Here is a 14,875-nt window from a genome sequence, read left to right as displayed (position 1 = left end):
CTGCCCTGTTCAAGCAGCATGAGTGATGGAGGAAAATGCAGGTGGAGGACAGCAGTGAGTGCTCAGCCTTTTCTCTTGCTGAAATTTCTCTAAAGGCTTGTCTAAAATTTGCAGACTAAATTTCTGAACTACCTTTCTTCCCATTATACATATTCCTATAAAATACCTATATAGGAAATAAATGACTGCTGTCATGTGTTCCTATGCTCAGCCTGACACAGGGTAAAACCAAGAGGTTCATCAGCTGATGCTTCTATTTAGGTGTTTCTCTGTGTGTAGGTGACCCAGCCTTGCAGCACGATGAAAGTAGCTGCTCTTCCTCCCCGCAGGGCTGGGATTCCTCCTCTGCCTTCAGAGGCAGCAGGCTAACAGTGTGGGTGTGAGGCTGATGCTCTCTGTTGGTGTGTTAGGGCACACAGCGGGTAGGCACTAGGCAGTGCTAAACTCACCAGTACAGCGAGCACTTGTGCTGTAATTGGAAGTTCTGGGGAAAACACGGCATGAGTGAGACACTCTGAAAAATGACTGACTGTTCCAGCGTTCGCATTCATATGCCATCCTTACCTCATTGCAGAGTGAAATAGAGCAGCAATCACAGGCAGATCTCAATGACATTTATGAATAATTATACTTCGTAAGAGCTTAATTCTGCAAATTCTCAGACGTGTGGGTAAGACACAAAGTGCTGCCCTTTCGCAGCCAGTGGCAGAGGACAGTGCTCGGTGCCCCTGCGGGTGTTCATCAGGATCAGCGTGGAACAGCGCTTGCCTACTCTTCATGCTTTCATGTTTGTGCTGCTGTGATTTGATATACGCATAAAAAATGACTGTAGGGGAAGGAAAGGGCATTATGCACACTGGGTTTCATTTCATGCAGAAAGCAATTGGATTTAAAAGTTTGCTAGCCAGTAAAAATATTTATGATGTTCTGCAGCAAACAAATAAACCACCAGTCCCAGGGACTGGGAGGGAAGGATGACTTGAAATCCTGCAACACTGGAAGCTTCATATTCAAGACATGCTTTCCAGATAAAACACGTTTGTACTGAGGGAGGTTCAGGCATGTCGTGTAATGCTATTAGTTAAGGAAAGTGCTTGTCAGACTCAGTGGAGAAGGGCCAGTGACTAGATAGCCCCGAGATGTTCACAGGGACTTTTCCCCTGTGGGCTAGCTATGAGCCCGTTTGCATCTGACAGTTTCCCTAGCCCCACAGCCAGCTTGGCCACCTTACTCTGACCCCCTGCTCCCCTCCAGAGCCGTGTTTGAGCTCAGTTCCTTGCTGTTGGTCCTTTTTTAAGCTACAAAGTATGTGCATGTCCATGCCTGGCCTCTTACTGTGTTGATGCTGACCGGGTCTTACTGATGTGACTTACTCACTTAGCCTCAGCCTTGCCTAGCGATCGCTGGCTGTGGCTAGCCCTGGCTACCATCACTGGACCCAGTTCGGGTACTGTGGGCCTGTGCCCTTGCTGGTGATGGCACTCTCTTGGCTTGCCTTGCAGAGCTGTCACTTCTGCTGCTCACCGGTGTTGAGCAGATCAACCTGCCTTGATAACAGTGTGTGCTTGGGGAACCCAGTGGGACTGCTATGGATGGAGCTCTGGGTTGATGGATGCGTTTCTGGGGCTGTCATAAGGCTATGGACAGTCACACCTTGTTTTTTTACCCACAGTGAGCATTTTTTTTCACCAGAGAAGTGAAGTACCACTTGGCATTCGTGACTGGGCTGGGGAGAGGGTTCCCAGGGCATAAGCCAGTTCTGCTTAGGCAGTTTACAGTCCAAACTCTGGAGAGAAAAAAAAAAAAGTGTCTCATTCTGCTTTCCAATACCAGCTCACCCCCACTTTGGGTCTGGATTCACTGCAGGATCAAAGGAAAGGATTTCGGTCTGTGAGGGAACCAAAGGCTGTAGCTACCCATGGCCAGGGGAGGTTGGTAACAAGCCAGATGAGAAGCAGAGGTGAGTGCTTAAATATGTAGAAAGGAAACAAGGGGCTTATTTTTCATATTTAGGCAACCGGGAGTTATGAAATGATGGGTTGGTAAGTAGCGATAACGAGGGATCAGCAAAGCTCAGATCCTGATTGTCCATGAAGATGGAGCTGTGGGCCTGGCTTGTGCAGAGCACAGGAGCTCTGTGTCTGTCTTCACCAGCTTTTCAACTCGCAGCACGCCGTGGTTGTGGTTTGGTCTTACTCTGCGTGTGTGCGTACATGTGTCACTTTATTTTGAGAAGAATGAAGGGTCATGTTGCACCATTAAAAATTAAACTTCTTTTCAGATGGTGATGAAGCCTTAAGGTGGCAGGGGCTTAGGCTGCAGAGAAAAAGAGTGGGAATACCCTGGGAAGTTCTAAGCAGCTGAAAGTGCGGTTTGATGGTCAATGTTTTCATGAGAGGTTACATTTAGCAAGAAGGATAATGTTCCTGGGTCACTGACTGAAACTTCCAAGTGAACTTGTTTTGTCTCTGGTGGAATTAAAAGCTTAGGATATTGATAATACTTAGATGTGGAGACTGCTCAATATTTTCTACTGCAAAGTACTGCTGTGAAATACTTGATTTGTTTTTCCTCTGGTAATAAATTCCTCCCCCCGAAAAACTTCATGCAGGAGATAAATAAATATTGCAAAACAGGAGAATTTGGAAACGGAAAGTGAAGTGGTATGCCCAGGGTGACAGGCATCCTCAGTGGTGGAGCTGGGATTAACAATTGGTTGGTCCCAGCTAATCCAGTTTGCAATCCCCAGACAGCACTGCTGTCCTGGGAGCTGCTTAGATCTGTAAACATCTCCCCCCCCCCCCACACACCCCCCAGGATGTAAAATACTGTCCAAAAACTTAACACAAGCCTTCCTGTCTGAGGGCTGGGAGGTGGGAAGAGTCATATCTTTATGGGGTGATAAACAGAGGCAGGTTGCGAGTGCTCGAGGGACTTGCACCAGAGCCTGGGGGAGATGCTGGCTTGTCCCTGGCTGTCTCTCATCCTAGTTTTTCTGGCCTGACTGCTGATGAAAAGGGTGGGCATTCGGCCTGAGCGGAGGAAGCTGTGCGGTTTGGGGGAGCAGAGAGAAACGCCCTGCATCTGCTCTGTGTTTTGCAGTGCTGTGGGAAAACCTCTGCGGAGGAGCGCCCTGAAACGGGCTTCTGCGTCCAGGTGCTGCAAGACAAACCTTTGGGTCTCGCTGCCTTGACCCAGGCTGTCTCAGCGCGGGGTCGGTACGCGAGCGGTGCGTCGCTCTCTGACGTACCCTGCGGAAGGCTCGGTGCATGGCGAGTGCAAAGCAAACAGCCTGGATCCAATTTAACAGCAGGAGCTGAAGGAAGCAGCCCAGGGCTCGCCAACCCAGACCCAAAGCAGCCAGACTCTCCAAATCCAGGGTCTGGCTCTCCTCGGCGTAGCTGCAGAGGGTGCTCTCTGCTCGCATGGCTCCCGTCCACCCCGACTGCTCCTGTCCTCCTGGCCGCTCTGTGCGGAGCCTCCCCAAGGTGCCCTTTCCGATCTCACTCCCACTGCCAGCAACTGGCTTTCAGTTAAATCCAGCTCAGGTCAGCTTTTGACAAGCAGCCTCCCTTGTAACTCGAGGAGGTTACCAGCCAGCAAATTCTTGAAATGCATCTTAAAAAGAGAAAGCCTTGGGCTGGGAGCCAAGATAATTTTACTTTTTTTTTCTTTTTCTTTCTCCCCCTTCCTTCTCTGTAGCGACTTTTTCTGCAGAACTGTGGCTCGGATGGGAGGTTGTGGGGACCAAGAGGTGATAGGGTGTGCATAATGTTAATTAGCTGTTGTACCTGCAGCACTTCCAACATGTAAACCCCTGATAGACCCAGTTGTCATAATTAATAACCACAGAAATAGCAAAAGGGCTCTTGGACCTTGTGCTGGGTGATATAAGCCAATTTCTAAGTACTAGAAACCAGGAAGAGGCTTGAGTGAGGGCAGGTTGTCCTGTGTGTTTGCAAAGGGTTTCTTGCATCCTCCTGAAGCAGCCAGAACATGATGCTCTGTGGTGCAGGATGTGGGATACAGCTGCTCTCAAATAGGAGCTCTTCTGGTGGTGTTTCTGCATTTATCTCTGTGTCAATAATTATAATTGTTCTCCATTAATAGGAAGGTGCTTGGTGCTGTACAGCACAGATGGAAGATGTGTTTTTAGTTTCATAATTGAGGCCTCTGTAGCCTATTTCATACAAAGCAAAAGGAAAGGAATGAAGTGATGTTGTTTGAAGCACTAAAAGTGAGCAGCCCCGTTCTCCTGTTGCCATGGGGCATAAATCAGGAATTGCTGATGTGGTGGGAGAAGAGCTCCAGCAAAGAGTCAGCGGGAGCTGCTGTCCCTGCTTGAATAGCTGAGGAGGCTGCAGGTCCTGGGTTCAGGGTCAGCTTGGGTGGGAAACCAGTGATCCAGAGGAACTGGGAGAAGTGTGGGGCTGACCTTCTCTCCCCTGGGAAAGACTGAATTTTGGAGCAAATCCTCCTAGCTGTGGAGGAGAGATGTTTGGAGAGGGGGGAGTGTAAGAAGAACACAGGAAGGGATTGGGACATGTTGTGGCATTGGTGGGAAATTCATGGCCACCTGGTAAGGGACTGATGGACAGGATGCTGCTCTGGATGTGCTTTTGAGGATGAGGTCGATCCCAGAAACTTCCCTTGCAGTTTGTGGGGTGGCAGCTTCATCCTTTTGGTTCAGGAAGGTGAGTAAGAACCTCCGAGTATTATCCTCCAAGGATTTTGTGTAGAATGGAAGTCACTTTGTGATATTTTTGCATTTAAGTGATTCATCAGAAGCCTGGCTGGTGGGGGGTTGTGTGTGACCTCAACAGCACCTTCACCCTCCCAGCACGACTGCACAGGCAGCCAGCCTCAGAACAACGAAGTTACGTGGTCCATGCTGGGCCTTGGGTGTGGGGGGGGGGTCCCACTTACCTGCCCTGCTTTGAGGTGGGGATGTGTCACAGCTGCACAGTGGGTATCAGTCCTGGCCCTGGGGTTGCCGGCTGCCCGTAGCGCACGGTGCCTCCGCAGAGCTCCTGACCTCCTTTGCAAAGCACCTGCAGATGAGTGGGTGGAAATAAGCAGGTCCAAAGAGCCCGAGGGGAGCGGAGGAAGCCTTTTCTAGCTGGCAATAAAGTTCTGAACGTGGCAGCATCTCTCCTCCCCAAGGCATCGTTTTTCCACCCACCAAGCTAGACCTGTAGCTGGGGCAGCCCGCAGCCAGGGTTAGTCGAGTGCACAGCACTCTTCTTGTCCCCTGCTAGGGCTGGTTTGTAGGAGCACTTGCTGGCAGAGTTTATTGCTCTGTTGGGCACGTACAGCTGCTCACCTGCATTTGGCTTCCTGCTTATCTATTGGAGAGACAATTCCAGCCTCTGTAATTAATGAGTCTCTCCCGCCAGGGTCTTGGGTGAAGCATCAACACAGGAAATTGGCCAGGCTAAGTGGTGTCTGTGCTTGGATCTCGGCTGCAAAGGCAGACCTCAGCCAGCTGAGATGAATTGTGGCTTGGTTGCTGAATTCATTTTTCATCCTTAGGTCGGAAGGCAGACACGGGAATAGCTCCTGTGCAGTCTGAGCTGCACACTTACCACTCTCCTCTGCTTGGGGCCTCACTTTCTGCAAACAGCCCACACGCTGATGGAGAAGGACCAAGGCTTGTTGGTCTGTATCCCTGGGGGTTATTTGTGCTTGGGTTTTGCAATGGCGTTCGGTGACCAGACAATCCAATGCTGCTCCCCAGGGAGATAAGGTTGCAAGATAAGGGATTAATTCTCAGAGAGCAAGCAGACTGCTAAAAGGCAACAGAACCGCTCTGATCTGACCTGGGGTTTGGTTAATCTCAACAGCTCACCCTGGACATTGGTTCTGAGATGCTGTCAGGCTCCCAAGCACAGTGATGGTGTGCACCATGGCCATCGTTTCAGAAAAAGCCAATTTATTTAGCTTGTAGTGAAGCAGAAGATTAAACATGCATCAGGCTGCTTATTGTTTAAGGGAGAGTCCTGTTCCCATACCCCTGTGCTCACTTATTGCATCCTTTTGTAGGAGTCTGGGTTCTGCCTGAATCCTCACTGCTGCCATTGGGGTCAACTGTGAAACCCTTCTCTCCAGCTGGCTGCTGCTGTGCAGCGCAGACATGTTGCAGGAGCACTAGAGAGCTGAATAAATGACTGTTCAGTTGAATTGCTGATTCTTTGGAGCGGTGTCCGTACAACCTGGGCCCTGGATTTCCGAATGCTGTTGCAATGCAAATAATGATGTTAATATGAAACGGCATGTCCTGTTGCGTAGAGCGGTGCTGTGGATCAGTGGGGGAAAATGAATTTGCCCTTTAGCTTTGCATCACTCGGAGGTGTTCGTGGACTGTGTGGATGGGGGAGTTCTACTCTCTCCCTAGCCAAGGGTTTGCGGATCAGCAGCAAGGTCCAAAAGCATGGAGAAATCACGGCTGATGAGAATTGCTGGCAAAGAAAATCCAGAATCCATCCAGGTGGGATGTCTGCTTTATCTTCACCTGTTGTGTTTGGTTTGGAAGGGGGGAGGGGTAAACCGTGCTGGCCAGAATGGGACACACCGGGTGGTAGCAGGCAGCTCAGGAGATGGCTCTTAGGCAGAGCAGGCACATGGCCAGTGCTACCTCCCCCTTCCTGCCGCTGCTCCAGGAGGTGCTCTGGGAGAAAGGGTAGGGCTGGTTTTGGCCTGCTTTTTTCTCCCCAAAGCCAAATACTCTTCGAAATGCTGTGCACAGTCCAGCATGAGGTCAGATTGTAGTCTGGCTGGCAGCATAGGTTGTGCGTGGCTGCACAACATTGCTTGAGAGTGACACCAGTAACAACAGGGCATCCCTGTTCCCTAGCAGCAGAAAGCAGCAATAGACTTGTGCCCGTAGAGAAAACAAGCAAAAACTCCCATGGTGGACTCTAGGTGATGAATGTACGGGTTACCTTCCTGCTTTCCTCTCTCTCCTCTACTTTCTCTGCTTCTCATCTGCCTCCCCCATCACCTTATCTTTTTTGTCCTTGCTCCTTCCTTCCCCTGTAGCTACTGCTTGATGGGTAGCTGTGCTCACATCTATCTCAGAGGTCCAGCAGTGTCACCTCATGCCATGTCTGGGTGTGGTACAGATGAGGCAGTCTAGTGAGCTGAGCTTTGAGCTCTGAATTTCTAATCCTGGCTCCCTTGCTGGCCTTAGACAGATGCCTTAGAGTAAGTCTTAGCTTCCTTACCCGCAGGATGGGATCATCGCTAAAATAGACCACCTCTGCGGCAGGTGTGCTTGGTGGATCAGGTTCAAGGAAAAACAGTTGAAAATTAATTACTCAGACTTGCTGGCCAGCAACATAGGGCTTCAGTAGCTAGCTCTTTCCTGGGCTGGGAACGATCCCTAGGAACAGCCCTGCTTCGGGGCTGCAGTGGGACCCACTGGGGGGCAAGCAGGGCTTCCAGATGTGATGCCTGCCTTCAGGCAGCCCAAATAAGCTGCCTTGCACCCAGGAGGGGACTCTGTGTCTGCTACTTCCCCACTGCTTGAGGGGCAGCTGGGAGCAGGTGATGCTGCTGGAAGCGCTCGGTTATTTTTGGAGGCTGCGTAAGGTAAGCGGGGAGCATCTGCCTTTTTCGCAGAAGCTGAGTGGAGAGGCTGGCCTGCCAGTCAGAGCCAGATCCCAAAAACCTGTGGGCTTTAAAACCAATCCTTCACCTTACCGGGATGTCTTTGGAAGTGCTGCCTGTTCCCTGGCCCTGGGAAGAGCTGGGCTTCTGCGCCCTATTGCAAGAGCAGCTGAGAGGAGTTTGGCCCCAGGGAGAGGCTGTGATGGTGCTGGGGACACTGGGGACAAGCCGCCTCTACCTACAGTTTCTTCTGCCCTGGGTGCCTGACTTTTGAGGTGCTTACATTTGCTGTTGGCAAATAAGGACATTTTGGAGGCTGTTGGATGGCTGGGCAAGGACTGCAGCAGTTTCCCATTGCATTGATGAAACTCTGCCAGCCCACCATGAGGGAAGGAGCAGATCAGCTCGAGTCCCCCGAGGAGGAAAGATGCTGAGTGTGTTCAAACAGGGAGTGGGTTTAAGCCTGTGCAGGCGTGAGAGAGAAAGTGCATTTTGCAGAAGTAGCTTTTCTTGGCATTGCAGTTCATCTTGTTAATAAATCTCTTGTAACACCTCCCTGCAGAGCCCCTCAAGAAACCGGCTAACCAGGAGAAAGTCAAGATCAAAGATAAGCCTCCTAATCCATTATCAGCAAATGCAATCAGACTCTCCATCTGCTATCAAAAGCCCCTGCAACCCGACAACTGGGAGCCAGCCATCGGCTGCCTGCCTGCACAGATGCTTGGTCACCGCCGTGCCTTCGCTGCCTCTCTCTAGATTCAGTCTAATGTCATCTTAGATTAGTGGGCTTGTGTTCAAAGTCTGTGCCTCCTCTCAGAAAGAGCCAGGTAGAGCTGATGGGCTGAAGCACACGCACACACCTTGGCTGAAAAACAAGCGCCGGGTGGTTTATAGAGCCATGTTCAATTTAGTGCTGTGTGCTCCGGTACAGAAATAAGAGACCTCTCTTGGCCAGGATTGCTTTTGAGAGTGTCTGCAGAAGGAGGAGAGAGAGAGAGGTGCTCTTGTGATGGGTATTTATTAATGACATGGGTGGGAGTGCTTGGTTTCCTTTCCCCTTCCCTCTGTGTTTGAGCTCAGACCTGTTTGGAGGGGAGCACTGGCAGCCTGGCAGTGTCTGGGGAGCCCTGGGCTGTGCGGCTCCAGCACATCACGTCTCTGTAGATGCTCACCAAGGGGACGGTTCTGCCTCGGAGGAATTCGTGGTCTAAGCTGAGGATCCTGTTTTGTGGATAGGGCACAAAGATGTTACCTGACTTCTCAATGGCATCTGAGCACGGAGCTGAGATTTGCAGGCAGGGCTGTGGTGTGCAGCATTGCTTTTGCTACACAACCATCTTTCTTGCCCTCCTGCTCCTTGGGTTGGTCATCACAGAACCCCAGACTGCCTGAGGTTGGAAAAGACCTCTGGAGGTCATCTGGTCCAATCCCCTGCTCAAGCAGGGCCACCTACAGCAGGTTGCCCAGGACTATGTCCAGTTGGCTTTTGGATATCTCCAAGGGTGGAAACTCCACCATCCTCAGGTGATCAACATAGTCTATGGCTGACTCCATGAACAGCATAGCAATCTTGCTCGGAGGGCTTGACCCAACCTTTGTGCCCAAGCTGCAGAGGCTTTGCCTCTGTTGGTGGCCCTCATTTGTCTCGGTGGTAGTGATGGAGCACTAGCGGGACGGTTTGCTGGAGATCTGTCATCAGCGCACCAGGGGTACAGCCATGTGGGCATGTTTCAGTCTGTTCCAACCACATCACAATTTTCCCACCAGCTACATATTAAGGTTTGGGGACCCACTAACAGTTCCTAGTTTTCTTCTTTCTCTATTCCCATTTCCTTTGAAATGTTCATTATTCAGAATAAAAATCTGTCCCAGGTAATTTCAGGATTCAACCTGCTGCACAAAATGAGCAAAAGAGCAGAAATAACAGCGGGTAAAGAATGGTTTAATTTAGTAACTGATTTTCTGTAAAGTAATTATTTCTTTAAAAACCTCGGATTTGCTAAAAGTATCACAATTACTTTTTTCATTATGGCTACAGAATGAAGCGCTCGTTTAATTAGTAAACATTTGGCATGCCTTTAAATAGGTTTTTAATTACATTAAAAGGACACTGTCAAGGTGTCTTTCATCATTTTTAATAGACCTGGATTTTTTTTTTCCCCCTCGCAGTCGGATGCAACTCTTTGGGTTTGATTGGTTGCTCCAGACAAAACTGGAGAAGCTGTTTCCTTAGAAAAGATTACAAAAAAAGCTCGTTTGTCGGTTTGGAGCCGAGATGCGGTCTCCCTGCCTCCTCTGTTCCTTGACTTGTTGGCAGCAGGGCTCGTAGCCTGCTTTGCATCGTGCTGCTGGCTGGGCTGCGGGGAGGTGGGGGTGTCCCTGTCCCTAAGCCCTGCCACCCACGGCTCATCACCCGGGGACCCTTTGGGCTTGGTGGCAGCTCTCCTGCCCCAACCAGCCCCGAGGGTCACACCCTGTGCTAAACCAGCAGCTTTTGCCCCATAAATCACTCTGTGTTGCTGAGGACCCCTCCCTGGTGAAGCAGATGCCTGTACTACAGCCTTGCGGCTCGCAGCTGCTCCAAGGAGTAGCTCTCCTAATAAATCACTAGTGCTCTAACTGAGTTTGATGCAAGCTCCTGGAGGAAATTCAGCTCTGGGTGAGTCCCCAGGCTCCCGCTTGCCTTTGGATACGCAGCGTGCCGCTTCCCCGGGCTGCGAGATGCTGTTGGCAGAGGCCAAACTTGATTAACCCCAGCCAGCAAGGGGGGGCTGCTCGTCCCCTGCCCGGCACGGGGAAGGCTGGGCATGCCCGTGTTGTTGGTAGATGATAAATGAGGCTCTGAGCAGCAGCCCCAAGCGTGGCAGAGGCTGTTTGTCTGTATCCCCCTGCTCTGCCTCACAGGAGCTGAGGTTTCTGGCCCCTTTTGGGGAAAGGTTCTCTAATTGAAATAGATGGAAGTTGCTGTAGGCAGAGGCAGACTGGCTTGAGCGAAGGCTTCCTGGGGTGTCCCCAAAGGGAAAGAAATAACACCAAAAACCAGAGTGTGATGGTGGGGCGGCAGTGCTGGTGGCACCTCCTGGGGGTGCGTGACACAGGGGCTGGCTGGGGACACGTTCCCGTCCTTCCTGACCCGCTCTGAGCCGTGTCTCCGCTCTGCTCCCCAGGCCTTTTTTACAGGCTGAACAACCAGACTGAGATGCCTCTCGTTTAATTTCTGCTTGCGCTTCAGACATCATTGCTGTCCTCTGAGAAGCAGGAGCCGCGGGGAATTAAAATATCCAGCGTCTTTGCTTTAATATCGTTGACTTTCTGCTCCGCTGGGTACTGGCAGGCTTCCCTGCGGCCACATCCTCCTCCAGCACGGTCTGAGCACTTCTTCTTGGGTTCCTCAATTTTCCCCCTTACTCGCATCTTTTCTTCTCCACCCCACCCGTCGCCTACCCCTTCCTCCTCCTGCTCCTTCTCAGCTCCCCACAAAGTCCTTTGCTTCTCCTGCGGTGACCATCACTGCCCCACGTGGCCTTGAGTCAAGGCACTGAGTATTCCCAACCCCAGAGCAGATGGAGATGTGGAGCACTGGGGAGATGTGGGGCTGGCTGGTGCCCCTCCACAGCCCCCGGGAGCCCTGGGCAGGGAGGGTCCTGCCTGCTGCACCTCCAGCCGGGCAGCAGAGAACTATGGCCTTTCATCCATCCAAGGCGGGATGAGAGGAATTGCTGGAAGGAATTGCTGCACAGCTCATCCACCCACCTTTCCTAAACGGAAGCGATGCCCCTTCCTGCCTCCCACCTCGGCATCGGCTCCAGTTTCCAGGGAGACAGCCGCTGGGAAAGCAGTGGATGCGCTGGAGCTGGCAGGATTGCGCAGCTCAACATCAGGTCGTGGGTGGCCCTGGGGTCCCCTCCGCCCCAGCCTGCATCCCACCCTTGGGAATCGAGGGACCCGCTCCCCTGGGAGCAGCTCCTGTCCGTTTGTCCTGCTTAGCATTGCTGTGTGACAGCTTCCTGGGCAGAGGGGACAGTGCTGCAGGACCTGTCCCTTTCCTCGGTCCTTCCTCGGGGTCCATCGAGCCTCTTTGCTTTGCAGGATTGGGGCCGGAGAGGGCTGTGAGGTGGTGGGTGCAGGAGCGGGATCATGGTGGGAGCGATGCTGCTGTGCTGTGTCCATGACTGTTAGTGTCCCCTGTCCCCTCTGCCCTGGGGTGTCTGTCCCCCAGAGGTACTGGGGGGATGGAAGGGTAAAGCCCAGTCTGGGGTGGTGCCCTGGGAATGTGGCTGCCTTGGTGCTGCTCCGGTGCTGCTCCGTGCCCTGTCCCCAGTGCTGTGGGGAGCCGAGGTCCCCGAGGTGTAACCTGCACGCCGGCTTTGTCCCCGCACCCGCCACTGAAGGAGATTTCTGGAAGGGAGCAAATGGTTGCGAATAACCGCGATGACGGCTTTTGCAAGACTTCCATAAAATATGAATGCATGATAACATCTGCATAAATTATTCAAGATAATCAGCACGGGGGATATTTCCCCAGCAATTTCACATGGGCTCCTGGAGCTTGATTGTCCCACCCGCTGGGTGTGCAGCAGGAAGGGAAAGTCCTGAGCATCCCAGGTCTCCCAGCTCCTCCCGTCGCTCTCCTTAGATTGCAAACTCTTCTCCCTCCTGCCTCGATGCACTTTCCCCCAGCTCCCAGCACTATTAACACCTCTAATTAGAGCTGCTTATTCATGTACTGCTGTTTGTCTAAGTGCAGCTGATCAAGGCAGAGAAGCCATCGAGCCGAAGTGAATCGCACCTCCCTGCCTTGCAATGCAGCAGCCTGCACACCCAACTCAGGGTACTTCTCAGGTCTGGGGGAACAAGGAGAAAAGAAGCCAAGAAAGGAAAGGAAGCAGAGAACAAGCGTGTGCTGCCAGCCAGCCGTGGCCATGCCTTGTCTCCGTGCAAGTGATTCCAGTTAATAATGGCATTTTCTTCTCTGGCAGTCGTGCTGTGCATGCAGTATCCTTTGGGAAAAAGGTGTCCCTCGTGTGCGTGCCTGTATTCAGTGCTGCCCCGTCGGAACTGCCTTGTGTCAGGAAAAAACCCATCGGTACAGTGCGTGCTCCAAGGAGGAGGTGTTTTCTTCTGGGCAATTACCCCGTAGGGTCACCAGGGAGCTGAGAACCCAGAAAGCAGACCCAGCACCCAGGGATGGACAAATGGTTGGATGCTTGCTGCAAGAGACCTGTGAGCACAGTGGCAGGATCCAAACCCCCAAAAGCAGCTGGGCATGGGGGTCTCCCCCCACAGCAGGGGTGCTGGGGAACATGGTCCTGCTCCTCTTCCCAGCGCAGGTACCTGGGAGGGCCTGGCTGTTTGCACCTCTGTAATGCCACCTCCAGACGAGAGCAACTCCTGGTGCGGAGGCAGTGCTCTGCCGATGCGGCTGGTACTGGTGTAACGAGAGAGAAAGGAAGGATTAACGTAGCACCATGACAACGTGCATTTGGCCTCTGCCTCCTGCCAGTGGCTGGGCAAGGGTCTGTGCAATGACCTGCACACAGTGAGACAGGTTTCCTGATCTCCTTGCCTTGCTTTGAACCTGGCATCTCCTCCCGGACCACATGCACTGATGGAGGAAGGTGGCCTTTGGCTGCAGGGACAAACATGGGAAGCCCCTGGCACCTCTAACCATTGGACATCCTGGGAACAAGGTGGAGAGGACGATGCACTCCAGAAGGAGCGTTTCCCTTCCCCCTCACCGTCGGGTTTTATTAATTCCTCACGCGGTGAAGTCTCTATTAATAATGGCTCTAGGATCTGGCTGGTAAGCTGGGTAATGAGATTCTCTACCTGCTGTTCCTGTGCTGCTATGATTGTGTTTGGAGGACAAAATTCTATGTGGATTAATTAAAATGAAAAACAAAAGGAAAAAAGGGGTTTGTTTGAATTATTTACTAGTTTCCAGGAGACAAAGCAGTAATTGCAAGTGTCTTATTGCAGGTGTTTGGAGGGGGGATGCTCCCTCCCCCGAGCGAGGAGCGGAGTCTGGTTATTTACTGGTGTTGGAGGAGATTTATCAATCCTCATGAATGCCAAGCGCAGCTCCAATTGCTCCTCAATTTGCTGATTCTGATTTTCTTGGTTTTGGAAATTCAGAAGAGATGGCCTCCGAGACAGCTTTGACACGGGTAAATGTGGGAACACACGCTCTGCCAGCAGCGTGCTCTTCCCTTGTGTATGAGTAAATGTAAGGGAAAAAACCCAAACCACCGCGCCCTGAGGAACTGCCTGTTCTCAGTCGGCTTTCCATCCCTGCCAGGGCCCCTCTGGGTCACACGAATGCCATCGCGTGTTCCTCGTGGTGCCCTTTCTGGACCCCCATCGTGCTGGGGGGATCCTGAGCCTGAAGCAAGGGGACTCCCACCTAGGATGGGGATAAGTGCCCTCTGGGACTGGCTGAGGTCTCGTCCCTGACGGACACGTCTGACTCCCTAACCCATGGCTGGATCTGACCCCAGGGAAAACCCACCGTGTGCCGTGTCACAGCCGTCCCACCGAATTGGGGTGCTGCGGCGGGGGTGGCTTTGTTAGTGTGCCCCAGCCATGCTCTGCCAGGGGCGGGATGGAGGGCTGGTATGAAATCGGGTGTTGAGATCCTGCCTTCCTTCACAGACCCTCTTAGCTGATGGATCAGGAGCATTTTAGGGAATTGTTCCATGCTTTTACTGGTCTTTTACTCAACTGCTTCTCCCCCTGATTGCCTCTGCCTGCCTCCGCCTGCCTCCTTTCAACCAAGGTCCTTGGGAGCCACCTAATTGACTTCAAAGGGAACAGGACTTGCTTGAAATTGAGTTTTGCATTCCTCTCAGCCTCTGTGGCAGAGCGCCTGGTGACCCCATCTCCGGCTCCTGCAGCAGTTCACCTTCACTGCTTTGTCTATAGAAGAACGATAGCAAGAAAGAAAAATGAAAGAAAATGGTGCAAAAAATTCTGTTTAGTAATATATGGTGTTATCAATATTCCTTTGTCTCCATATTCAAACTGTGAATCCTGCTGAGGAGAAACAAGTGGAGCTGCCTCGTTGGAGATGAGAAGTTAATCTTTAAAGCCAATAAAGATTTAGGACAGTGTAATTGCTTTAAGATTTGATACTTAAACTATTCAAACTTTCAATTTTTAACCCAACGACCTAGATCCTTGGCAATGGATATGTTTCAAGATGAGAAGCAACGACACCTTGGCATCCTGGAGAGAAACCACGGTGATGCTGTGCGCCCTGGGATGCGGA

General features: G+C 51.8%; 1 protein-coding gene across 2 annotated transcripts in view; it reads left to right on the top strand.

Moving 5' to 3' along the window:
* MFSD11 (major facilitator superfamily domain containing 11) overlaps positions 1-13,483 on the top strand; it is a 35,712-nt gene extending 22,229 nt beyond the window's left edge. For both annotated transcript variants that reach the window (XM_075044920.1, XM_075044922.1), the window contains exon 14: positions 12,356-13,483. In XM_075044920.1, coding sequence (XP_074901021.1) covers positions 12,356-12,553 — 198 coding nt within the window. In that variant the 3' untranslated portion in view covers positions 12,554-13,483. The remainder of the gene's footprint in view (positions 1-12,355) is intronic.
* Positions 13,484-14,875: the final 1,392 nt, after the last annotated feature.

Source organism: Buteo buteo, chromosome 13, assembly GCF_964188355.1.
Source record: "Buteo buteo chromosome 13, bButBut1.hap1.1, whole genome shotgun sequence".
Classification (NCBI taxonomy): Eukaryota; Metazoa; Chordata; class Aves; order Accipitriformes; family Accipitridae; genus Buteo; species Buteo buteo.
The sequence above is the reverse complement of the archived record's forward strand: the minus strand, read 5'-3'. Positions and strand labels throughout refer to the sequence as shown.